General features: G+C 52.9%; 1 protein-coding gene across 2 annotated transcripts; it reads left to right on the top strand.

Annotated features, from left to right (window-relative positions):
• On the top strand, positions 1-26130 carry HID1 (HID1 domain containing). Of its 2 annotated transcripts, none has more exons than XM_016189079.2 (19): positions 1-195; positions 8609-8758; positions 9394-9564; positions 10431-10544; positions 11155-11261; positions 11491-11607; positions 17572-17794; positions 17965-18021; positions 18964-19104; positions 19220-19310; positions 19434-19585; positions 19698-19776; positions 20948-21112; positions 22141-22368; positions 22668-22774; positions 23168-23254; positions 23919-24010; positions 24125-24283; positions 25412-26130. In XM_016189079.2, the coding sequence occupies exons 1-19, from the start codon at positions 130-132 to the stop codon at positions 25473-25475; spliced, it is 2370 nt and encodes a 789-aa protein (XP_016044565.1). In that variant the 5' UTR covers positions 1-129; the 3' UTR covers positions 25476-26130. The 2 variants fall into 2 exon arrangements, with proteins under 2 accessions (XP_016044565.1, XP_060058696.1); XM_060202713.1 differs by having other exon boundaries at positions 2-195; positions 10428-10544.
• The last annotated feature ends 400 nt before the right edge of the window (positions 26131-26530 follow it).

Raw genomic sequence — 26530 nt, 5'->3', positions numbered from 1 at the left:
GGGCGGGGTGCGCAGCTCGGCTCGTGCGAGAGCCGCAGGGGCGGCGGAGCTGGGGCTGGGGCTGGATCTCTTAGCCTGCGCCGGGGCGGGAGCCAGGGCCCGGGCCGCTCCTGAGCGGGCTCCAGCGCTATGGGGTCTGCCGACTCCAAGCTGAATTTCCGGAAGGCGGTGATCCAGCTCACCACCAAGACGCAGGTGCGCGCACAAGCCCCCAGCCCGCATCCCTCTCGGCCTCCCCATCCACCTGCCGGGCTGGGGGCTGGGCTGGGTGTGTGTGTGAGGGTGGGGGTACGTGAACTTGGCTCGCTCAGAGATGGGGGGACTGGCCGGCTCGGAGGCCAGAGCTGGAGCGAGACCCAATGGCCTGTGCTCCGGGGCTGCATCCCCAACCTACCCCCTCCCGCCTTCTCTCCTGGGAACATCTCTTTTCCTCCCGCAGCGGCTGCTGCCACCTTAGGCTGACGTGTGCCTATTCGCCCGAGTCGGTGTCGCCTAGCCCCGTCCCTCGGCTTTGCATCCCTGACTTCCCCGCCCCCGCCCCCACCCACCCGCGCAGCTCCCTGCGCCCCTCCCCGTCCCTGGGTGCCCGTGGTCCCGGACGCACAGACCTGGCTGACTCAATGCAAACAAAGCCAGGCCCGCGGCTGCCTGGGTCGAGGAAACAGCTGGTGCGCGGTGGCAGCGGCATTGCAGGTCTCAGTTCGATGCCCGCGGCCAGGGAAGGTCCACACGCAACCAGGCAAGAGGACCTGTCCCCAGACCTGTGGGATGCAGCTTCTCATCTCGGGATCCCTGTTCTAGGAGGCTTCTCCTCTGAGACTCGGTAGTGGGGGGCCAGTATTGATGGCTGTCCTCCACGCTCTGGGTTAAAAGATGCGAATCCTCCAGGCGGTCCTTGAATGGGCTTGCACCCTCCCCTGAGTCCACAAGTGGCACAGAGGGCACCTCCTGGCCCTCAACACACAAGGCCTGGTTCTCACAAAGCTGTTTCCTTTCTCATCCCATCCCTCTCCCCCTTTGAACAAGACCATTCTGGCTAGAGATGGCCAACCCAGACCCCCGGAATCTCCCAGCTTCAAGCGAGTCAGACCCTGGTGCTATGTCGACTTTCTTCTTGCCGCCACTCAGCCCCTAGGCTCCCCAGGGCTTTCTTGCTCTTAGCTGTTAGCATCTCCCCAAAGCCAGCTGGTCACCCCTCCAGAGGTCAGCCGTTTGGTCCCACACTGTCATTTCCAGGAGAGAAAGGTGAGGCGCCCAGTAGTGCTCAGGGCCTCACTGAGAGAGCCCAGCCCCAGCTGAGAGGCCTTTGATAGGAAACAGGCCTTGCTTCTTACCACCTCCCCTGGGGCTCCTGGTTAGTTCTGGCACTGGTCTTTCTTAGTCTGGGGCTTGTGGGTGGCAGGTGGCCCAGCCCCTCCATGTGGACTCACCAGAGGAGGGAGGGCAGGAGCTTTCCCTGTTTACCTTCTGGGAAGGGAAACACCCTGTTGGAGGAGTGAGCTGAGTGCTGTTACCTCAGTGGCTGGGTCCCAAGGATCTGAGTGGCTTTGAATCTTTTCTGTTACAATCTCCCTCCCCAAATAACTGGTCCCTTTGACTTTCCCAGGATGCTGCCCTATGACAGAGCTAACTGAGATGGTCCTGTGCCCCAACTGAGGTGGCTTGGGACAGAGCTGGAGCCAGAGGCTAGCCTGGGTCTCTTTCTTAAGAGCATTGGGTCCTGCAAATGGAAGGGACCTGGGCTGCTTGGAAAGACAGAGCCCAACCAGCTGAAACCTTCTGTCCTGGTGGAGTATGACTTGGGCAGCCAAAGTGAGGACCTGGTCCCAGATCTTGCATTCAGTGTTCCCAAGGAGATTCAGGTGACTTGTCCACAGGGAATCTTCTGGTCTGAGTCCTTCAGAGACCATATGTGAGCAGATGTTTGCCCTGGCAGCCATCATAGCCCACGTAGCACATTTCCCTGTGGCCTGGGCCCAAGCAGCCAGCCACCTCTTGCCTTCCTTGCTGCCTTCCTGCACTGTATCCTGTTTTCTTCCTGCCCCGGGCCAGGCCTGACCCTGGTCCTTAGGTCCGGCAGCTTTGGCTGTATTTCCTGAGTCTTTCCCTGAGTGGGTGGGGCCCTAGGGTGGGGGCATTCTTGGTAACCCCTCTTAGTCCTGCCCATTTGGAAATTCTCCACTGAAGGAGATGAGACCTAGTGGGTCTGTGTTTGCCCATGTGCACATATGGGGGTATGTGAATGCCATGGTGACAGAGGCCCCCCCCCCCCCCCAGGTTCCAGTGATGCCATTGCATCCTCAGTTCCATGCAGGTCCTGATAAAACTGAAGGAGAATATCTGGCTCTTCCTAGGGAAGTGCAGTCCCAAGTCCCTGGCAGTATGGGCCTGCCCATCCACCAAAATTACTGCTGAAAATTAATTTTTTAAAAAATATTTATTTATTTATTCCCTTTTGTTGCCCTTGCTGTTTTATTGTTATAGTTATTGTTATTGTTGTTGTCTTCGTTGTTGGATAGGACAGAGAGAAATGAAGAGAGGAGGGGAGACAGAGAGGGGGAGAGAAAGATAGACACCTACAAACCTGCTTCACCACCTGTGAAGCGACTCCCCTGCAGGCCTCCCCTGGGGCCTCGAACCAGGATCCTTATGCCGGTCCTTGCGCTTTGCGCCACGTGCGCTTAACCTGCTGCACTACCGCCCAACTCCCAGGTGTCGGGCAAAAATTAATTTTTTATTTGGGCTGGAGAGAAAGTGTAATGGTTATACAAAAAGACACTATGCCTGAGGCTTCCAGATCCCAGATTCAATCCCCAGTATCACCATACGCCAGAGCTAAGAAAAAATCATGTGTGTGTGTTATTTATCAATGAGAGCGAGAACCACCAGAGCATCACTCTGGCACATGCAATGCTGGGAATTGAACTCAGGACCTCATGCTGGCAGGTTGGATACTCTATCTGCTCTGCTACCTCCAGGGTCATCAGCAAAAATACTTTTTTTTTTTTTAAACCAGAACACTGCTCAGCTCTGGCTTATGGTGGTGTGGGGGATTGAATTTGGGACTTTAAAGCCTCAGCCATGAAAGTCTCTTTACATAACCATTATGCTATCTACCCCTCCCGCCTCCAGTAACTCCCCCCCCCCCAAAGAAACTGGTTCAAATTTTAGAAGCTTCCTTGAACCCAGCTGAGGTAACTGAAGCTAGACCTAAGCCATGTCCCTTCCCTCAGAAGCCTAAGGGGCCCCTGGGAACCCTGGCTAATTCCCATAGCAACAGGTGAGCCTGGTCACCAGATTGAAGTGTCCAAGCAACAGGGAGCAGGGCAGAAGGCCCAAGTCAGGAGGTGAAAGTTGCCACAGCTAAAGTTCAAGGTCAGCTGCTACAACTGGGATTTCTCCTTTGCTGCCAGGCTAGGAGCCTCCTCAGTTTTTCTTCTCTTTTCAGATCCAGTCCCAAAGTGACAAGTGACATTGGTCTGATGAACTGGGTCAGAGGTTTCTCCTCCTTTAAGGGGGAAGGATAGTGGCTATCTGGGAGGTAGGGAAAATGTCAGACAGGGGACTTTCTAGAGGTGCTCCCAGATATATATTTTTTGGGGAGGGGTCCTCTGCGTGTTCTTTTGGGTTGCCCTCCACAGGGTCAGTCACCCTGGTGTCTTGCTCCTGAGCCTCACTGAATGTCAGAGGACTGTTCTGGCTGAATCAGGAGAGGAGGAGAGGAACAAGCCCCAGGCCCAGGGCCCCCTGTGGCCTTTGTTCCTCTCCCCAGAGAACTGGCTCTTCCAGTTCTGAGACCAGCAGTTCTTCCTGCCAGGTCTGTGCCCAGGGCCATGGCTGTGTGTACCCTGTGGCTCAAAGAGGACCTTGTTTGGGAGTGGGTCTGCCTGGGCATAGGGGAAGTGGGCCACCCAGTCCTGAATCTGGACAGCCCCACAAGTGCTCAGCGTCGTTCCCCAGCAGCTGGGCTGAAGAGATCTCCAGGACTAAACAGATTTTAGCAGGGTACCTGTCATATGCCTCAGGGCAAGAGGAGAAGGGCCACTGGGTCACAGTCAGTGCACTCCATGAGTGAGTGGCTCTGCCGATCAGCTGCAGAGGAGTGGGGACTTGAGGCTCTAAGGTGGGAGCAATCCTGTCATTCCAGAAGCTGGAAGACTTCCTGGAAGAAGTGGTTTCAATGGCTTTTAGTTGTTCTACTTTTACCAAGATGCATGCTTATTATTTGAATTTTCCCCCCAATATTAAGTGCAAGTTTGTTGTGGTTATAGGTGCCTTTTAGAGAAGGAGGAAGAGGCTGGGTGGTGGCACACCTGGTTGAGTGCACATGTTACCCAGGACCTGGGTTCGAGTCCCCGGTCCCCACTTGCAGTGGGAAAGCTTCACAGATGTTGAAGCAGTGCACCAATCTCTTTCTGTCCCTCTCCCTCTCTGTCTTCCCCTTCCCTCTTGATTTCTGGCTGGCTCTACCCAATAAATAAAAATAATTAAAGAAGGGGGGAAGACTAGGAGGATTGGAGTAACCTGGGAAGACTTCTTGTAGGAAGTAAAGTGCAGAAGGGTAAGAATGCCTTGGACACTCAGGGCCCTCAGCAGAACCTGCAAATGGAAAAACAACAGTAATATGAGTACTTATAGAAAACGAGGGGGGAAGCACACTTAGAGAAAATAATCACTGCTAACTTTCTGGTTCATTTTCATATATACATATTTTAAAATTATTTTATTTATTGGAGACAGAGAAATCGAGAGAGAAGGAGGAGATTGAGAGCGAAGGGAAACATCCTCAGCACAGCTTCACCACATGTGAAGCTTCCCTTTGCATGTGGGGGGGTGGAGCTGAGAGCTTGAACTCTAAACCTTGTGCTTTGTAACATATGCACTCAACCAGGTGTACCATGAACTGGTACACACACACACATACACACACACACACACACACACACACACACACACACATTCACACTACATATGAGAGTGAAAGAGTTTCATATGAGACAGAGAGGGGAGAGACAAGTCAAAGAAAGTACCCCACAGGCCCATGCAGTGTAAGGAATCAACCCAAGAACCTTAGATATGCAAGACTAATGCTCTAGCAGTTGGGCCACTTCCTTAGTCTGTATTGGTTTTTTTTTTTTTTTTTTTTTGCCTCCAGGGTTATTGCTGGGGCTCAGTGCCTGCACCATGAATCCGCTGCTCCCGGAGGCCATTTTTTCCCCCTTTTTTTGTAGCCTTGTTGTGGTTATTATTGCTATTGTTGATGTCGTTTGTTGTTGGCTAGGACAGAGAGAAATGGAGAGAGGAGGGAAGACAGAGGGGGAGAGAAAGACAGACACCTGCAGACCTGCCTCACCGCCTGTGAAGCGACTCCCCTACAGGTGGGGGGGGGGGTTGAACCGGGATCCTTGCGCTGGTCCTTGCGCTTTGCTCCATGTGCGCTTAACCCACTGCGCTACTGCCTGAACCCCCCATTTTTTTAATGACTATATAATTCAACATGAAAACATGCCCAGATGAGTGGTCCGGGAGGTGGCACAGTGGATAAAGCAATGGACTCTCAAGCATGAGGTCCTGAGTTCAATCTCTGGCAGCACGTGTACCAGAGTGATGTCTGGTTCTCTCGTCTCCTATTTTCTCATAAATAAATAAATAAAATTATATTTTTAAAAATAAAACATGCCCAGATGATAGTTTTAATATATTTTTAAATGAATTAATTATTATTTTAGTTACTTATAAGAATTTCATCTGACTTAAAGAGGAGAGAGACAGAGAGACAGAGAGAGAGAGAGAGATTCCAGAAACTGGTATGTCAGTTAGTACACTCAATGGTAGGGATTGAAGAGGTGCCCTAGACATAGAAGTCTGATGCTCTAACAGTGGGGTGATTTCCCCAGACACTTTTAAAAATTATTTATGGGAGAGAGGCAGAGAGAGAGACAGACAGAGAGAGAGAGAGATTGAAGCCAGAGCACCACTCTAACTACTCTGGAACACGAGGTGCCAAGGATTGAACTGGGAAATATAGGCATCCAAGTCTGAAGCTCTACCAGTTGAATTATTTCCTGGGCTATACCTCTCTTACCCAGAATCTTGTTTTATGATTATTATGATTTATTATTGGATAGAGGTAGAGACACTGAGAAGGGAGGGATAGAGAGGGAAAGAGACAGAGAGACACCTGTAGCCCTCCTTCACCACTCGTGAAGCTTTCCCCTGCAAGTGGGGACTGGGGGCTTGAATCCAGATCCTTGCACACTTAACTGGGTCCACCACCACCTGACCCTGGCTCTCTCTCTCTTTCTTTCTTTCTCTCTCTCTCTTTTAAAAAAATATTTATTTAGTTATTCCCTTTTGTTGCCCTTGTTTTATTGTTATAGTTCTTATTGTTGTTGTTACTGATGTTGTTGTTAGATAGGACAGAGAGAAATGGAGAGAGGAGGGGAAGACAGAGAGGAGGAGAGAAAGACAGACACCTGCAGACCTGCTTCATGCCTGTGAAGCGGCTCCCCTGCAGGTGGGGAGCCTGGGGCTTGAACCGTGATCCTTATGCCGGTCCTTGCGCTTTGTGCCACGTGCGCTTAACCCGCTGCGCCACCGCCCGACTCCCTCTCTCTCTTTATGTAGCCAGAGCATGTACAAGTTTGACTTTTCTGATCATAAGTCACTTATTCATTTACATATGTATATGAAGGGGGTGTGGAGAGAGAGAGAGAGAAAGAGGGAGAGAGAGAGAGAGAGAGAGAGAGAGAGAGAGAGACCTCATCACCAGAGAATCTATCAGTGCCATAGCTCCTCCCTTATGGTGCTGGGGCTTGATCCTGGGCCACAAGCACGGAAAGGCATATACTTTTCCCGTGACCTATCTGGTCCCTATATTTTGTCTTTTTTTTTTTTTTAACACATCATGGATATTTTTCATTGTTAATACCCTTTGAAGATGTGATTTGGCTCACTGTATGGTACTCTACTCTGTGACCATGTGTTAACTGATTGCAACTTTGCACTGTCATCAGTAACACTTGAGTAACTGGCCACACTCCTCTGGGGCTTGAATCTGAGTCCTTGTGCACTGTAATGTGTGTGTGCTTGACCAGCTGTGCCACCATCTGCCCCTCCCCCATTTTTTATAATTTCTTAATTTTTTACAATTATCTTTACTCGATAGAGACGGCCAGAAACTGAGAAGGCAGGTGGAGATAGAGAGGGGGAGAGATAGGTACTGCTTCACCACTCACCACCCTGCTCCCTTATGGGACATTTCTAGACAGGAAATATATGATTCAAATTGGCTACTCACATGACTGCCTGTATGATTCAAAAGGACTAAGTACCTTTAAGACTTTAAAAATGAGGGGCCAGGTGTTGATGCACCTGGTTGAGTGACTATGTCACAATGTGTAAGGACCTGGGTTTGAGCCCATGATCCCCACCTGCAGGGGGAAGGCTTTGTGAGTGGTGAAGCAGGGCTGCAGGTGTCTGTCTCTCTCTCTCTCTGTCTCTCTCTCTCTGTCTCTCTCTCTCCCTAGCCCCTCAATTTCTAGCGGTCTCTATCCAATAAATAAATAAAGATAGTAAAAAAATGTTTTTGTTTTTTTTTTAAAAAAGACATAAAAAGGAGCCCTGAGTGCGTCAGGCAGTAGCACAGCGTGTTAAGCACACATGGCTCAAAGCCGCAAGGACCAGCATAAGGATCCCAGTTTGAGCCCCCGGCTCCCCACCTGCAGGGGAGTCGCTTCACAGGCGGTGAAGCAGGTCTGCAGGTCTCTATCTTTCTCTCCTCCTCTGTCTTCCACTCCTGTCTCCATTTCTCTCTGTCCTATCCAACAACAATGACATCAGTCATAATTACAACAATAAAACAACAAGGGCAACAAAAGGGAATAAATAATAAGTAAATATTAAAAAAAAAAAAAGGAGCCCTGGTAGGGCCTTGGAATGTGCTGGAAGGGGTGGACATTGTATGAAGAGAACACTATCTGAGTGGAGGCAAAGAAGAGATATGATAGGGTCATATCACAGAGACAGTAGACTGTGTGTGTGTGTGTGTGTGTGTGTGTGTGTGTGTGTGTGTGTGTGTACACGTACTTGCACATAGATGTGAATAGTAAGATCTTGGCTGACTGTCCATCTGGCCAGCAGAGGGCGCCATGGAGGCCTTTGTGTGAGAGCTGTTGCCTTTGGTGCTGAGTTTTGCAGCATGAATTGGAAGTTGGAGTCTGGAGGTGGGGTCTTGGAAAGAGTGACTAGAAGTGCAGTGCCTGGTGCTGGGCACTGAGAGGTTTGTACTGTGGCTCTGAGGTCCCAGGTTCAACCTCCCACTACAAGCCAGAGCTGAGCAGTGCTCTGGTAAAAAAAAAAAAATCCGTCACCACTATGCTAATTCCTTCACCTTAGGGACTCGAGCTTTTGCTGAGCCCTATCCACACCAGTTGGTAGTGACTGAAGGGTGTCCCCTGTGTGGGGAGGTTTCTTGGTGCCAATGGGCATAAATTGGGGTGGGGGGGGCACAGCTGCCCTCTCAGGGGCTCCATTGGTTACATGCTGGGAAAACTGGGCCTGCTGGCTGGGGCTTGTTTGACTCCAGACACTGGGACCCCCCCTATAGCCCGTGGAAGCCACCGATGATGCCTTTTGGGATCAGTTCTGGGCCGACACGGCCACATCTGTTCAGGATGTCTTCGCGCTGGTGCCTGCGGCTGAGATCCGGGCTGTGCGAGAGGAATCGCCCTCCAACCTGGCCACTCTGTGCTACAAGGTGAGGTGCTGCTGCCCTGCCCTGCTGAGCCCTGGTGCCCCTTGGTGGCTGGACCAGTCCTGCTGTCCTAGACCTGGAGAGCAGCCCTAGGAGGTCCGCTTGGACTTCCAGGCTACCCCTGTGGCTGGGCTCTGGAAGGGGAGCTCCATAAGGTTATTACTTTCCACTGACCAACTGGGATTGTGAATGTGGCCAGTTGACAGCTGAAGAAACTGAGGGGGGCCAGGCGGCGGCGCACCAGGTTAAGCGCACACACTACAGTGCGCAAGGACCCGGATTCAAGCCCCTGGCTCCCACCTGCAAGGGGAAAGCTTCATGAGCGGTGAAGTCGAGCTGCAGGTGTCTCTCTCTCCCTCTCTGTCTCCCCCGCCCCTCTCAGTTTCTCTCTGTCTCTGTCCAATAAAAAAAAAAAGAAAGAAACTGAGGTACAGTTTCTGCCAGCGTGTAGTGGGCTGGCCCCTGCTCCCAGGATGCTCCCGTCTGCCTGCCTTCTGGTCCATGACCTGCTCCCTTGACTCTGTCTGGGGGAGGTGACCCTGTGATTGAGGACTTCTACCTGACACCCCGTCTCTGGCCCCTACGTCGGTGTCCCCCTGCTCAGGCCCCTTCCATCGCGCCTTCTACCCTTCCCACAGGCAGTAGAGAAACTGGTGCAGGGAGCAGAGAGTGGCTGCCACTCGGAGAAAGAGAAGCAGATCGTCCTCAACTGCAGCCGCCTGCTCACCCGAGTGCTGCCCTACATCTTCGAGGACCCGGACTGGAGAGGCTTCTTCTGGTCCACAGTGCCCGGGGCTGGGCGAGGAGGGGTCTGTGTGCTGGGCCCAGGGCTGGGGCGGCAGGGAGGCAGTGGGGCCACCGTCTCCCACTTCTCACCCAGGTTTTAGAAAATGCAGGGGGAGGTGGGGGGGATTTGAGGCAGAGTGGGGTTGGGGGGAGAGGCTGGACAGAGTTATGAGCAAGGCTGCTGTGTCCTTGAGGACCTCTGTGTTCTGTCCCTCTGGCACTGCCTCACCATGGGCGGGAGGCGGAGGGTTGGGGCCTAGAGATTCCCAGAAGAGTGCAGGCCCTCGACTTTGGGGGATGTAGCCTGTTGGGGGGAGATTTCCTCTCTGCTTCCTGCCTTGCTCCTTCCTCTGTCCCCCTCTCCCTTGGAAGGTTTTAGGGTGACTGGGATTTGGTTCCCTTTTCCATCTCTCTCTCTCTCTCTCTTTTGTCTTCAGGGTTATTGCTGAGGCTCAGTGCCTGCACCATAAATTCACTGCTCCTGGAGGCTATTTTTCCCTCTTTTGTTGCCTTATCATTGTGGTTATTATTATTATTGTTGTCATTGATGTCATTGTTGGATAGGGCAGAGAGAAATGGAGAGAGGAGGGAAAGACAGAGGGGGAAGAGAAAGACAGACACCTGCAGACCTGCTTCACTGCTTGTGAAGTGACGGGGGCTCAAACCGGGATCCATATGCAGGTCCTTGTGCTTTGCACCATGTGCGCTTAACCCGCTGCGCTACAGGCTGACCCCCCCTTCCATCTTTTTCCTCTTGCTTTTCCTCTCTGCCCAGGGCAGCCTGGGTTCAGTCCTATTCTCTTCCCAGCCCCACACCCCCAAAGTCCTGGAGCCCCCTGTGCTGGGCCAGCACCTCAGAGGCAGCTCAGGGATACTGTGTCTCCAGCAGGGGGAGGACGATGAGGACAGTGCCCGGCCCCTGGCAGAGTCCCTGCTCCTGGCCATCTCCGACCTGCTCTTCTGCCCAGATTTCACTGTCCAGAGCCACCGGCGGAGCACCGTGGTGAGTCTCTGAACTCCAGCCCTGGGTGGGAGGACGCTGGTCCTAGTGTAGGGGCTGCTGAAGCAAACTTGGGCCCAGTGACATGGGAGCAGCAGCTGCCCTAGGGTAGCCGGCCACCTGGCACGCCTGGTCCTCCAGAGAGAGGTGGTGAGCAACACTGGAAAGGAGCCAGCCCGTGCCCAGCCCTACCCCCTGCATCCGGGTGACTGGACACAGAAGTCTATTGTCTTGACTTGAGCAGTGTGGTGGGGGTGTAGGGCTCAGGCTCAGGAGGCCCAGCCCTCTCACTTCCTGTGAGCCCACAGACCTGACCTTGAATCTTCTTTGCCTCCCACCCCTATGCACCACCAGAAGCACCCAGTTCCAGCCCCCTCCCTCCCTCCTGACCTCCTTCCCTATCTCTCTGTGTCTCAAACTGGACTGAGCTAGCTGGAGAGCCAGACCTAACAGAAAACTTCCGAGAGGTCTGAGAACATTCTTTCCCTCCCTTTGTGTAGAAATACCAGGGGGCACTTCGAGGATCTACCTTGGCAGAGTGTGGGGGGAGGGTCTCTGTCACTCTGGCAGAACTTGGATGGGTCACACAAGCTCTCATTGACCCTGTCCCCAGGACTCGGCGGAGGACGTCCACTCCCTGGACAGCTGTGAATACATCTGGGAGGCCGGTGTGGGCTTCGCGCACTCTCCCCAGCCCAACTACATCCACGACATGAACCGGTGAGCTTGGCTCAGCCCCCAGCCCAGCCCCCTGCACTGCTCTGAGAGAGAACCCCAGACCCTTCCAAGGAGACCCTGCCCACTCTAGCCTGTCCTTGGCCTCACAGGGGGTAAAGTGAGGCCACGCCTTTCCTTGGATTTGAGCTGGACTGGACAGGGTGGGTGGCCCTCCTTGAGCAGAATTGGGGTCCTCTGGTACCTGACCCCCTCTCCCTGCCCCCTTCCTAAGGATGGAGCTGCTGAAGCTGCTGCTGACATGCTTCTCCGAGGCCATGTACCTGCCTCCAACTCCAGACAGTGGCAACACCAACCCGTGGGTGCAGTTCTTTTGTTCCACAGAGAACAGGTGAGGGACTCTTGGACTTCCTTTCCATTCCCTTCCTCCTTGGTTTCCAGACAGCCCAAATGTTTTCACCCACTCTATGAGTCTTATTTAAGGGGCAGTGCTGCCCTCTGGTGGTGATTCTTCTTCTAGCGTTTGCCCTTCTTCCGTAGCCTGTCAACAGCGTCAGGTTGAAAGCTGTCAGGAGCTGCTTGTTGCTGGCTTTGAAAGTGACTGGGATCCATGTGGATTCAGTCGGCTAGGAAGGATCGTCAGTTTCCCCAATGAATGGGTACTCACGGGATGCACCACGAGAAGGTCGATCCAATGCATCCCTCTGGTGGTGATAATTTGTAATATCATAGCCCCAACAGCGTTCAAATGTCCCTTGGGCGACTCCTGTTGACGTGTATCCTCCATGTACAAATGTGAACCACACATGTAACGGGCACATTTCTAGTAGGGATATAAAACTTTAAAAAGTGGGAGGGGTCCGGGGAGATGGTTCAATGGGTAAAGCACATGCCTTGCATGCGTGAGCCTCTGGGTTCAATCCCTGGCCCCACGTGACAGCACAAAGGACAGAGGCTAGTGGAGCTTAATAGATGGTGGAGTTGATTTGGTCCCCCACCCCCCTCTCTCTCTCAAAATTATAAAATAAAAAATTGTAGGAGTTGGGTGGTAGTGCAGCGGGTTAAGCACACATGGCGCGAAGAGCCAGGACCAGCATAAGGATCCCGGTTCGAGTCCCCGGCTCCCCACCTGCAGGGGAGTCGCTTCACAGGTGGTGAAGCAGGTCTGCAGGTGTCTCTTTCTCTCCCCCTCTCTGTCTTACCTTCCTCTCTCCATTTCTTTCTGTCCTATCCAACAACAATGACATCAACAACAACAACAATAATTACAACAATGAGACAACAAGGGCAACAAAAGGGAATAAAGAAATAAATATTAAAAATCAGACTGGGGTATCTTCGCAGTGGATCACGTGCACAAAACAAAGCCTCGGGTTTGTTCTTCAGCACTGCATTAAAAATATAGATTGAGGGCAGGGAAGATAGCATAATGGTTACACAAAAGACTTTTTTAACAAAAAAATTATTTATTTTCCCTGTTGCAGTTGTTGTCTTTTTATTGTTGTTATAGTTATTGTTGTTGTTATTGATGTTGTTGTTAGACAGGACAGAGAGAAATGGAGAGAGGAGGGGAAGACAGGGGAGAGAAAGATAGACACTTGCAGATCTGCTTCACCACCTGTGAAGCGACTTCCCTGCAGGTGGGGGAGTCAGGGGCTCTAACCGGGATCCTTACACTGGTCCTTGCGCTTTGTGCCACGTGCACTTAACCTGCTGGCTACCGCCCAACTCCCGCGCAAAAGACTTTTATGCCTGAGGTTCTATAGTACCAGGTTCCATCCCCTGAACCACCACAAACCAGAGCTGAGCAGTGTTCTGGTACAAAATAAAATAAAAACAATAGGGCAGGGGTAGATAGCGTAATGGTTATATAAAGAGACTCTCATGCCTGAGGCTCTGAAATCCCAGGTTCAATGTCCCAAACCACAATAAGGCCAGAGCTGTGCAGTGCTCTGGTGTTTCTGTGTCTTTCTCTCTTTTGCATCTTTCTCAAAAATAAAATAAATAAAACTTAAAAATAAAGTGAAAAATATAGAAAGAGGTGAAATTAAATTTAAAAAATTTTTTATTGGAGAATTAATGTTTTACATTCAACAGTAGAAATTAATTTTAATTATGTATTTAAAAAATTTAGGGAGTCGGGCTGTAGCGCAGCGGGTTAAGTGCAGGTGGCGCAAAGCACAAGGACCGGCATAAGGATCCCGGTTCGAACCCCGGCTCCCCACCTGCAGGGGAGTTGCTTCACAGGTGGTGAAGCAGGTCTGCAGGTGTCTATCTTTCTCTCCTCCTGTCTGTCTTCTCCTCCTCTCTCCATTTCTCTCTGTCCTATCTAACAACGACAACAACAATAATAACTACAACAATAAAACAACAAGGGCAACAAAAGGGAATAAATAAATAAAATAAATATTAAAAAAATTAAAAAATTTTTTTTTGATATTTATTTATTTTCCCTTTTTGTTGCCCTTATTGTTTAACATTGTTGTGGTTATTGATGTCATCATTGTTGTTGGCTAGGACAGAGAGAAATGGAGAGAGGAGGGGAAGACAGAGAGGGGGAGAGAAAGATAGACACCTGCAGACCTGCTTCACCACCTGTGAAGCGACTCCCCTGCAGGTGGGGATCCGGGGGCTCGAACCGGGATCCTTACGCGGGTCCTTGCGTTTTGCGCCACGTGCGCTTAACCCGCTGCGCTACCGTAAAAATTTTTATTACCTTTATTTATTGGATAGAAACAGTCAGAAATTGAGAGGAAGAAGGAGACAGAGAGGGAAAGAGACAGAGAGACACCTGCAACCCTGCTTCACCACTCGCAAAACTTTCCCCCTGCAGGAGGGGGCCAGGGGCTCAAACCTGGGTCCTTGTACATTGCAACATGTGCACTCAACCAGGTGCGCCACCACCCGGCCTCCTTAATAATGTATTTTGTTTAACCCAGGATCACTGAAATATTAACATTTAGCATGTTATCAATGTACAAAATCATTCCTCCTTCTTCTTTTCTTTCTTTTTTTGAGGTGGGACCTTACATAGGGGAGGGCTTAGTGACACAGTAACATAGTGCGCTCACGTGGATAGGGCGCTGTTCTGGCTCAGCTCAGGCCTACCCCCCAGCACAGTGAAGGAAGCTTTGGTGCTGTGGTCTTTTCCCCTTTCTTCCTCTGTCTGCCTGTCTCTGCCTTTCTCTCTCCCCCACAGCCCTGGAGCTCCTCCTGGTGCCATGGTAACCCGTGGTGCTGGGACTAGATCTGAGTTTAGTTTAGTGCCTATCCCATGAGCTGGCTTTCTGACTCTGATGGAGAGATTCCACATTCCCTTTTCATGCTAAGTCTTCAAAATGAAGTGTGTGCTTTCTATTTTTTTTTTTTTTTTTGCTTAAATTTGGACCAGTCAAATGTTAAACACTCAGCAGCTTTATGTGGTTGGTAGTGCTTGGTGGGGGAGACAGCGAGTGGCAGGGAGACCTACGGCCCCTGAGAACACACCTGGGCTATGGGCCTTGAGAGCTTGTTTGGAGGTTTCTAGTTCTTCTAGCGTTTGCCCTTCTTCCGTAGCCAGTCAACAGCGTCAGGTTGAGCCTGATGTCTGCTTGTTGCTGGCTTTGAAAGTGACTGGGATCCATGTGGATTCAGTCGGCTAGGAAGGATCGTCAGTTTCCCCAATGAATGGGGACTCACGGGATGCACCACGAGAAGGTCGATCCAATGCAACCCCGAGGTTTCTAGTAAGGGAGCATAGATACTCTGCTTTTTTTTTTTTTTTAAATAATTTGTGTCATTCTTTTTCTATTATTATTAGTTTAAAATTATTATTATTATTTTTGCCTCCAAGGTTATTGCTGGGGCTTGGTGTCTGCACTATGAATCCACTGCTCCTGGAGGCCATTTTTCCCATTTTGTTGCCCTTGTTATTGTTATTACTGTCATTGCTGTCGTCGTTGTTGGATAGGATAGAGAAAATTGAGAGAAGAGGGACAGACAGACCTGTTTCACCACTTAAGAGGCGACCTCCCTGTAGGTGGGGAGCTGGGGACTTGAACCGGGATTCTTACTCTGACCCCTGTGCCTTGCGCCATGTGTGCTTAACCTGTTGTGCTACCACCTGCCCCTACAGCTATTCTGTTTGGGGAAGGCTGTCTTCTTTGACTGAGCGAACAGCTTCAGGAGGGACGGACATGGAACGGTGAGGGAGGAAGTGGAGACCCGCCTAGCCAGCCAGATCAGCCAAATCAACCCTGGTGATCAGTGGGGTGACAGATGTTGCAGCCATATCGCCCTCACACCCACACCTGGACTATGGGGACAAAGACAGAGTTGTCACTTAAGCACCTGGGAAGGACAGAGTATTTAGACTGAGTCCCGCAGCTCTGCTGTTCCAGCGGTGCCCAGAGATAAGTGCCTCAAAGGGAGCGAGCCTTTTACCCTTCTTCCTCCAGACCCTGCCTCTCTCATGATGCAGTTTCTTCTCCCCTAGAAGGGAAGGGGCCCTTCCTTCCATCAGCCACAGAGTTTGCTTTCTCACGGGCCGCTGCTCGCTTAACCTCTCTGGGGTTCGCTTTCCTCATCTGTAAGAAGAGGAGCTTGAACCCTGACTTCAACAAATCTCTGAGTCATGTTACCCTCTTGCCTGGGAGCAAGATGACTTCACACAGGCTCTGCTGCCCAGGAGAAGCCCACCCCCAACCCCAGGGCTGTGCCATTAGCCATTTGTCTAAGACCACCGGCTCCACCAGAGTGTAGACCATGGACTCCGAGTGATGTGACATGGCTGAAGGTTTCATTGGTGGTGACAGTGCTCCCCCTCGGGTGGGGTGGGGATGACAACAAGAGGAGAGGCTGTGCATATGGGGGGCCTGGGGTGTGTGGGGAATCTCTACAATGTTCCAATTTATATGTGATCCTAAGACTTCTCTAAAAAAGTGAGTTAGTTTATTTATTTATTTATTTTACCAGAGCACTGTTCAATTCTGGCTTATGGTAGTACAGGGGATGGAATTTGGGACTTTGGAGCCTCAGGCAGGAGAGTCTCTTTGCAGAACCATTATGCTCTCTACCCTGCTCCTCTCTCTTTTTTTTTTAAATCATAAAAAGGACTGGGGAGATAGCACACTGCTAACACAATAGACTTGCATGCCTGAGGTCCCAAATTTCTCTGTCAAATACCTGACTCAGCAGTGCTTTGACCTCTCTTGAATAAATAAATAAACATTTTAAAGGTTTACCTGTTTATGAATGAGAGAGAAAAAGAGAAAGGACCCGATAATCACTCTGGCACATGTGATGCTGGGGATTAAACCTCAGACTTCATAACTGAGAGTTCAGTGTCCCAATTCATTGTGCCACCTTTGGGCCACAATAAATATTTTTTCTTTTTTTGCTTTTTTAATTAGTGATTTAATAATGGTTTACAAGATTATACGGTCACAGGGGTTGATTCATTCCAAAGTTTTAGCACCAAAACAAAGTTCTGTGTGCCACTATCAGTAATAACCTGCAGTAAGTATTTTCAAACATCCTATTAAATATGATGGACTTCAAAGGCTGGGGAGACGTCTTAGCAAGAGTGCATGACTTGCATGCCAAGGCCCCAGGTTTGACTCCCCTGCACCACGAGTAGCACTCTGGTTTCTCTCTTTCCTTTATGAACTCAGTAAGTAAATTATATTAAAAAAAAAAGGAGTGTGTGGGGAGGACTAGCAACTGTACATGCCCAAGGATAGGGCAGCTTGGTATCTTAAGAAAGAGAAGTGAATATGATTTGTGTGACTTGTTAAGTGACAGGGGCCTGGTGTTGGTACACCTGGTTAAGCACATATATTCCAGTGTGCAAGGACCCAGGTTTCAAGCTCCTCCTCCCCACCTGCAGGGGGGAAGCTTCATAAGCGGCAAAGCAGGGCTGCAGGTGTCTCTATTTCCCCTTCCTCTCAATTTCTGGTTATTTATATCCAATAAATAAATAGATGAAAGATAATTTAAAAACAAACAAACAAACAACAACAAAAAGAGTAGGACTCAGCCTCAGGATGAAGGTCTGAGGGGGTGTAAACAAGATTTCCTGGCACGACTCCTCACCTAGAGGCGTTCACCAGGAAGTTGCTCTCTTGGTCATAAACGTCTTTCTTCTGTGCCCTGGTGGGAGCCCTGGTGTGCACCAGGTCAGAGCCCAGGTGCAGCACAGACCAGGAGAGGTCTGCTCTCCCCAAGAAAGAGCCAATGTTCCTATTGACTCCCCACCCAGGGCAGGGCGCCAAAAGCCTCAGAAAGGCCCCTCCCAGGTGGCTAGGAGTGGATACGTGGCTGACCAGAGGGGGCCAGACCTGGGCAGCATCTCTGCAGCCCCTCTCCCTTGCTCTAGGCATGCGCTGCCCCTCTTCACCTCCCTCCTCAACACCGTGTGTGCCTATGACCCTGTGGGCTACGGGATCCCCTACAACCACCTGCTCTTCTCTGACTACCGGGAACCCCTGGTGGAAGAGGCCGCCCAGGTCCTCATTGTCACCTTGGACCATGACAGCGCCACCAGCATCAGCCCCACAGTGGACGGTACCACCACGGGCACTGCCATGGATGACACTGATGTAAGGGGGGTGCTGTAGGTGGAGACACCCCTCTAGCGGCTGGGCCAGGGGTGCCTCCTAGTAAATCTGGGGTATCTGGGGTTGGGGGGTGGGTCACTGCCACTGTCTTCTGGGTCGGCACTGGGGGGCAGATGAGGGTATCTGCTCACTCCAGTCTCCACCCTGGGCAGCCTCCGGGGCCTGAGAACCTGTTTGTGAACTACCTGTCCCGCATCCACCGTGAGGAGGTGAGTGGAGTGCTTTCTCCAGCCCCCCTTCCCCCACCTTTAAGGCCTTACAAGGGGTGAGGATGAGGCAGTGCAGAGGAGGTGCTAGGGAGGCCCTGGGCCATGTGAACTCCAGTCACCTCAGGTGAAACAGTGATAGCAGGACTTTGAGGATTTCAAGACTCAGAAAAGGCTACTATGAACATCTAACGTGGTGGGAGTAACTGGTCAGACTTCCAGGAGGTGGTGTCTCTCATGGAGGGTTTCAGAAGTGAGGGTGGGGGGAGATAGCAGTAGACTTTGAGGTCATGCAGACCCCAACTCTTGTGCTTAGTGGGCAAGGGGGTGGTGCTTGCTGGAGTCTTGACTCAGTGACTACGTCCTCCTTCTATTGTGAGGCTGAATCAAGATCACTGACCCATGTGTAGTGGGTCCTCAAGAGTTCAGCTCTCAGAACAGGAGAATGTTCCAGCATGACAGGGTGGTGGAGGCGGTAGGAGGGTGACACCGTCTGCTGGGAACTCAGACAGGGACTCAGGTCAAGGTGTGTGTGTGTGTGTGTGTGTGTGTGTGCGTGCGTGTGCATGCACGTGCGTGTGTGTGCTTATAAGAACATGGTCTGTCTGCTCATGAATGCAGAATCCTGGAGATAGGGAGACATCATAGTGGTTATGCAAATGACTTTCATGCCAGAAGCTCTGAGTTCCCAGGTTCAATTCCCCAGCACCACCATAAGCTAGAGCTGAGAGAGGTAGGGGGGAGTGTGGGGGTGGGGCTCTGACTCAGTTTCCTGAGGGCCCGTGCCCAAAACAGCTCTGATGAGGTTGGACTCTGGTGCCCTCAAGCTCTCCAGGTGGGTTCAGACTCTGGGGGGTTCTGGGAGACATCTAGGAGGCATGGTCTGGGGAAGTGGGGCTGCAGGGAGCTGGACAGGACAGTCCCCTTCTCTTCCCCGGCCCTCAGGACTTCCAGTTCATTCTTAAGGGCATAGCTCGGCTGCTGTCCAACCCCCTGCTTCAGACCTACCTGCCCAACTCCACCAAGAAGATCCAGTTCCACCAGGAGCTGCTTGTCCTCTTCTGGAAGCTCTGTGACTTCAACAAGGTAGTGGCCGTGTTTGTACAAGATGGGGGGGTGGGCAGCTGTTCTGGGGAGACATAGCTGGGGAGCAGCCAGAGCTGCCCCTTTCCCTGACCCCACCCCTATCCTGGACCCCCAGAAATTCCTCTTCTTTGTGCTGAAGAGCAGTGATGTGCTGGACATCCTGGTCCCCATCCTCTACTTCCTCAACGATGCCCGAGCGGATCAGTGTAAGGCTGGTGGGCATACCCTGGGGCTTCCTCTCTGAGGTACCCAACCTGGGGAAGAGGAGCCCCTCTACCATGTGGGTCCCCTCCAACCTCAACTGGTGACTCCTCCTCCACCTGCTGCAGCTCGTGTGGGCCTGATGCACATTGGCGTCTTCATCCTGCTGCTTCTGAGTGGGGAGCGGAACTTCGGGGTGCGGCTGAACAAGCCCTACTCCGTGCGTGTGCCCATGGACATCCCCGTCTTCACTGGCACCCATGCCGACCTGCTTATTGTGGTGAGGGGCCTCCTGTGGCAGGCTGGCTGCCTGGGGAGGGGTGGGGGGTGACATCTTCTTGGTCTTGGAGAAGATGGGGACCTCATGACTGCCCCTCTGCCTCCCTGCACAGGTGTTCCACAAGATCATCACCAGCGGCCACCAGCGGCTGCAACCCCTCTTCGATTGTCTGCTCACCATTGTGGTCAATGGTAGGGGGCTAGGAGCTTGCCTTCCACACTCTCGCCACCAGATGGCACTGTCTCCCGGGTTAAAACGAGCCCTGTCCAGTAGAAATAGCCACAGTGTACTGGCTAATTTTCAAGTAGACACACATAACACACATGCGTTGATGTACACACACACACACAAACACACACACACAAACATGGCATCATTCATGCATGCATGCATGCATGCAGCCAGCCAGACACACATATGATAACATCAATTTTTAAAAATATTTGTTTATTCCCTTTTGTTGCTTTTGTTGTTTATCATTGTTGTTATTATTGTTGTTGTTGTTGGATAGGACAGAGAGAAATGGAGAGAGGAGGGGAAGACAGAGAGGGGGAGAGAAAGATAAGACACCTGCAGACCTGCTTCACCGATTGTGAAGCGACTCCCCTGCAGGTGGGGAGCTGGGGGGCTTGAACCGGGATCCTTACATCAGTCCTTGTGCCTTGAGCCACCTGCACTTAACCTGCTGTGCTACCGCCCAACTCCCAACAAAAGTTTTTTTAATATATATTTTGTTTAATATGCTATACTGTCTTCAGAGAGATAGAAAGGAGAGAGAGAAGGAACCCCAAAATCACTCAAGCACATGCAATGCCAAGGATCAAACCCAGGGCCCTGTATTTGCAAGTCCACTGCTCTCCCCGCTGCTGAACTTCCTGGGCTGCTTGTCTTTTTCTTTCTGACAGGGTCAACCTGGTGCAGTGAAACCCCAGTAATGACAAAGAAATCAAATGCGTATCTAATGACAGTCATTAATAGAATATTCATTTGCCCTTCCTGGCCAATCACTGTGTAACTGGGGGAGTCCGGCCAAGTTTCCAAACATCTGTCCCTCATTTTTCTCACCTGTTAAATGGGGATAATTAACACCACCTGTGACACCTTCCTCCCAGAGAGTGTCTGAGATAGTGTGTAGGGGGGGCGTCTGTACACAGAATGACTGCCCATGGGGTGGAGGGGTGTGTGTGTGTGTGTGGGGGGGGAGACTGTCTCAGTGGCTGTGCAGAAGGTCTGGCTAGTGTGGCCTCTGTTTCAGGATCAGTCTTCGTGATTTTGCAGGGGGCTGTACAGGTGGGGAGCATTTGGTCTCCTGTCAGGCCTTGGCTGGGGAGGCCCAGGAGTGAGCTGACCCCTCCCCTGCAGTGTCCCCCTACCTCAAGAGCCTGTCCATGGTGGCTGCCAACAAACTGTTGCACCTGCTGGAGGCCTTCTCTACCACCTGGTTCCTCTTCTCCACCGCCCAGAATCACCACCTGGTCTTCTTCCTCCTGGAGGTTTTCAACAACATCATTCAGTATCAGTTTGATGGTGAGGTGTTTGCCCCTGACCTGATGGAGGGTAGGGGGAAGCAGTCAGGGCACACAGTGAGCCAGGACATATCCTAGCTAAGCAGACTGTACCCTCTGATATCTCCGGCCAACTCAGTCGTTCATCCAACGTGCATTTATTGGGCCTCTGCTGTGTACCAAGCTCCATGCTGGGCACAGGGGAAGTGGTGAGAAGCAAAGTGGATGGCTCCCTGCGGAGGGAGGGAAGCTGTAGACAGATGGTTACTCAGAACACACAAACCACCTGACATGCCAAGACAGGGGAGCTCAGGCACAGCCCCGCTGGGTGTCACAGAGGTCAGACTGCCTGGTGTGACTTAGGGCTTCCTCCCCGAGTGTCGGCTCTGTGGCTGTGCGCACACGGCTCAACCTCTCTGAATCTCGGTCTTGCCACCTGTAATATGCTCATGGCAACAGCACGGAGTGCCTGCCGCGTGGGGTGTTGGGGCTCAACAGAATAACTTCCAGCAGCATTTGGGATAGTGTCTGGCAGCTACAACTTGAAAAGTTGTTATTTGGTCCCAAAATAAGTCAACATTGCCCCAATCTACAAGGACTCGACTGGGTCAGAGTGGGTGGGGTAGAGGAACACGGAGGAGGAAGGACGGCCTCTACAAAGGCCGGGAGACTGAACTGAAAGCGGGCGAGGGAGCTGGCGGGGGCGCTGAAGGGCCCCTCTGGGGGTGGAGGTTGGCCCCAGGCATTTGTCATGTTGTCCTGCCTTCCTCCCAGCTGGCGTGATACAGATGCTGATCAAGTGTTCTTCCCAGGGGCGGGCTGGCCAGGGGTTCTGGAAGGTACTGGGAGGGGTGCGGGGCATGCAGGCCAGGAACTTTTCCCCCAGCAAAGGCACCATCCGATGCTGCAGGGGTGCCGGCCTGCCTGGCTCCTGGCTTGCAAACCAGGAGCCTGGTTCTCCAAACCCCCTACCCCTGGGAGCCTGGCCAGGTTGGGGGGGTGGGGCACAGAGGTCTCCCTAATGCAGGGTGTGTTCCTCCACCACTACAGGCAACTCCAACCTGGTCTACGCCATCATCCGTAAGCGTAGCGTCTTCCACCAGCTGGCCAACCTGCCCAGTGACCCGCCTGCCATCCATAAGGCACTGCAGCGACGCCGCCGGGCACCTGAGCCCCTGTCACGGACTGGTTCCCAGGATGGCGCCTCCATGGAGGGCTCCCGTCCCGCCGCCCCTGCTGAGCCAGGCACTCTCAAGACCAGTCTGGTGGCCACCCCAGGTCTGGCATGAGCAGACAGCGGGGATGTGTGGCTCTTGGTGGGGGGAGTCAGTGGGTAGGACCTCTGGGTGCCACCCCATCTTGGCAAAAGACCCGAGTTTAGAAGCTGAGGAGTTTAGATACAGGGAGACAGGGGATTAGGATGGCTTGCTTGTTGGGGGGCAAAGGGCCTGAGGCCTGGGTGTGGGTCTAGGGGGTGCAGGGCAGGGCATGGGGTGATCAGGACTGCACCTCTGAAGTTGGGGGAGAGGAGGAGCACTGTGGTAAGTACCTTCACACCTCCCCCTGCTCTCCCCCAGGCATTGACAAGCTGACGGAGAAGTCCCAGGTGTCTGAGGATGGTACCATGCGGTCTCTGGAGCCTGCAGCCCAGCAGGAGCCGGCAGATGGCAGCCCAGCTACGGAGGTGGGTGGCAGGACTCCTGTAGTGGGGGACAGGCAGAGGAGCAGTGCCTGGCCACCCCAGGGTGGCCCTGCTGACTTTCTGTCACTCCCAGGTCACGGGCTCGCACCCTTGACCTTCAGAGGCCCCATCCATCAACCTTATCTGAAGTTGGCCTTTATCCAAGCTGCCCCGTCAGCCCCTGGCCCTAAATCTGTCACCACACTGGGCTGGGCTGGGCTGGGCAGGGCCTGGGGCCTGGGACAAAGGGTGCTGGGCTGGGCTTCCCCCTCCTTTGGGAGTCAGCTCCCCCCATTCCCCACCTCCATGAGCCAGCAGAAAGACCTCATGCCCTCCCAAGCTCCAGAGGGTGGGAGGGAACCCTCTGCATTCACCCTCATTCCTTTCTCCCCCCAGAACCAGGAAGCCACCCATGCATGTCGGGAGCAACGGCGACTGTCCAACGCATCAGCCAGTGGGCAGTGGAACCCGACGTCAGAGTGGGTAAGGGGTCAGGCACAGCACCAGGATGGGGGCTGGGTTGGGGTGTTGTGAGGGAACCTTGGTCTCAACTTAGCAAAGGCTCCAGGGGAAGGCATCCATCTCCAAGGCTGGGCCTGGGAGTCAGGCTTGGGGACAGTTCTTCCAGCTGGGTGGCTGTTAACTTCTCTAGCTTGGTGGGTGGGCTTCCTCTCTCTGGGCTGTTCCAGACTCCCCCACCCTCTTACTTGCCTTCTCCAGATGCCCTGCTTGCTGCTCCCTTCTGTTTTTCTTGGGGTGCCCAGGGGGTAATTGTCCCTGAGGCTTTCTTTTTTAAAAATATTTATTTATTCCCTTTTGTTGCCCTTGTTGTTTTATTGTTGTAGTTACTGATGTTGTGGTTGTTGGATAGGACAGAGAGAAATGGAGAGGAGGGGGAGACAGAGAGGGGGAGAGAAAGACAGACACCTGCAGACCTGCTTCACCGCCTGCAGGTGGGGAGCTGGGGGCTCGAACCAGGATCCTTACGCCAGTCCTTGAGCTTTGCACTACATGCGCTTAACCCGCTGGGTTCGGACAGGCCCTCCCTGCAGTGCGATGCCCCCCTCCCCCCCCCCGCAACTTCTGGGAGCCTGTGGCCCTGCGTCAGCACCCGTTTCCCAGCCCAGACAGCCTGGTCCTTCCCCAGGTCCTCTCCTGGAAGTCGAAGCTGCCGCTGCAGACCATCATGAGGCTGCTGCAGGTGCTGGTGCCTCAGGTGGAGAAGATCTGTATCGACAAGTGAGGCGGGAGACCCCTGGGGGGCGGCCAGAGCCGGGGTTCTGGGGTCCAGGTCGGGGCCCATGCTCCCCTTGATCCGAGTGGGCACACTGGAGACCCCTCTCTCCTCGGCAGGGGCCTGACGGACGAGTCGGAGATCCTGCAGTTCCTGCAGCACGGCACCCTGGTGGGGCTGCTGCCCGTGCCCCACCCCATCCTCATCCGCAAGTACCAGGCCAACTCGGGCACAGCCATGTGGTTCCGCACCTACATGTGGGGCGTCATCTACTTGAGGTGAGGTGGGCCCCTTGGTGCTGGGCGGGCAGTCACACCCAGTGGGGTCTGCCCCCCAGCCCCCGGAGTGCCTGCCATGGAGTGGGGTCAGTGTCAAGACAGTCCTCCCTGGTGAAGCTGTCTGGGTGAGGGTACCCCCTCCACTCCACTGGGACAGTAGGATGGTGGTTTGTGTGCTTCCTTCCTCATGGTGTCCTTGTTGTTTGCTTGTTTATTTATTTATTTTAGATAGAGACCGAGAGGCAGAGACTATAACACTGAGGCTTCCTTCAACGTGGTGGGGCCTGAGCTTGAACCTGGACCGTGCACATGGCACAGTACACTGCCGCATGTGGCAGGGCACGATCCGAGTGGTTAAAATATTATTGCTATTATTATTATTAATTTATTTTTTGCCAGAGCACTGCTCAGCTCTGGCTCATGGTGGTGTGAGGGACTGAACCTGGGACTTTGAAGCCTTAGGCATGAGAGTCTGTTTGCATAACCACTGTGCTGGGGGAGATAGTGAGGGAGAGAGACATCAGAAGCATTGCATCACTGATTGTGAAGTGGGGTAGGACTTGGACCAAGGAAAGCCCTTGCACACTGTGATGTGTGCTCTCTACCAGGTGTGCCACTGTCCAGTTCCTATTTACTTAGAGATTTATTTCTTAATTTATTAATAAGGGGGGGAGAGAACCAGGGATTTAGTCTGGCACATGCAATTCCGGTGACTGAATTTGAGGTGTCTATCTTGAGAGTGCGGTGTTTTATATTTATTTATTTTCCCTGTTGTTGCCCTTGTTGTTTTTCTTTTTATTATTGTTGTTGTTATTGATGTCGTTGTTGTTGGATAGGACAGAGAAATGGAGAGAGGAGGGGAAGACAGAGAGGGAGAGAGAAAGATAGACACCTGCAGACCTGCTTCACCGCCTGTGAAGCGACTCCCCTGCAGGTGGGGGGGGGGGTTGAACCGGGATCCTTGCGCTGGTCCCTGCGCTTTGTGCCACGTGTGCTTAACCCGCTGCGCTACCACCCGACTCCTGAGAGTGCAGTGTTTTATCCACTGTGCCACCTTCTGGGCTGCTCTGGGGTGTTTTCTGCAAGGCTACCTGGTAGTACCCAGGTAACAGCTCACTCCCTCTGCAGGAATGTGGATCCGCCCGTGTGGTACGACACTGACGTGAAGCTGTTTGAGATCCAGAGGGTGTGAGGAGGGGTGCGTACAGGAGCCAGGAGCAGGGGGAGGCCAGTTCCTGGGCCCCTGGAGGCTCCCCTTGGCCCACTGTGCTGAGCTTTAAATGCTGGTGATCATGGCCTGGCCAGCAGAGCAGCTGAGTCTGGAGTGGCAGCCCGAGGCCCCTTGTCTGGATAGTGTGTACAGGCTCTGTCACCCCCGGCTGACTCCCAGGAGCCTCCCGTATCCTAGGTTGGAGCCCTTGCCCCAGCCCCCACTCTGGCTCCCCCTCCAGCCTTGTTTCCCTGCTGATCCTATTTGCCCGCCCAGCTCCTGTGCCCCCACCCTCGGAGGCCACCAGGTCACTGTGCCCTATGGGGTTGCCCCAGAGGGAACTGTGGACTGTCCTGTGGGCCACTTGGGCAGGACAAGGGGACTTCATGCAAGCCTCCAAAAGCCAGGCTGGTGGACCGCATGCAGTCTAGGGACTGGAGTGGGGTGTTGAGGGTCTCCTATGTTTTCCTGGGTCAGTGGACTTAGTCTTCCTTGCTGTCACCTTCTGCCTGGATGACAGGCAGGGGAGCGGGGCCTCTGTCCTCCCAGCTCCAGTCTCTGCCTCCTCCCACATATATGAGTACAATCTTTTGCTCTGTGCAATCACCTCTTTCCACAATAAAACGTCTCTCTCCCATGTTTGGCTCTGTGCTTGGAGAGGGGAGGTCAGCCATTACTTTTGTCTTGGGGTGGGGTGGGGAATTCTGTCTCTCGAGCCTGCCCCCTTCCACAGGGCTGGCATTTGTCCTTTCTCTGGGTAGTCAAGTGGACAATTGGGCCTGCTTCCCCAGTTCAGCTCCAAGGGTTCCCAAGGCTTTGGGGCTGTGCTTGCCCCTGCCTGGCTTCATGGGGAAGGGGCTAGACATGTGGAAAACCTTTCCTGCAGGGGCCAGGGCTGTCCTCCATGGGCCTCACCCTGGGCCCTGCCCTGAGCACTGTTTGTTCTGGGCTTAGGGAGATGGATGGGCTGTCAGTGACTGCCCTCTCTCTTCTCCGGGGCTAGACAAGGGGCAGTCAGAAACCACAGGTCCCACACC

Source organism: Erinaceus europaeus, chromosome 12, assembly GCF_950295315.1.
Source record: "Erinaceus europaeus chromosome 12, mEriEur2.1, whole genome shotgun sequence".
Lineage (NCBI taxonomy): Eukaryota > Metazoa > Chordata > Mammalia > Eulipotyphla > Erinaceidae > Erinaceus > Erinaceus europaeus.
The sequence above is the reverse complement of the archived record's forward strand: the minus strand, read 5'-3'. Positions and strand labels throughout refer to the sequence as shown.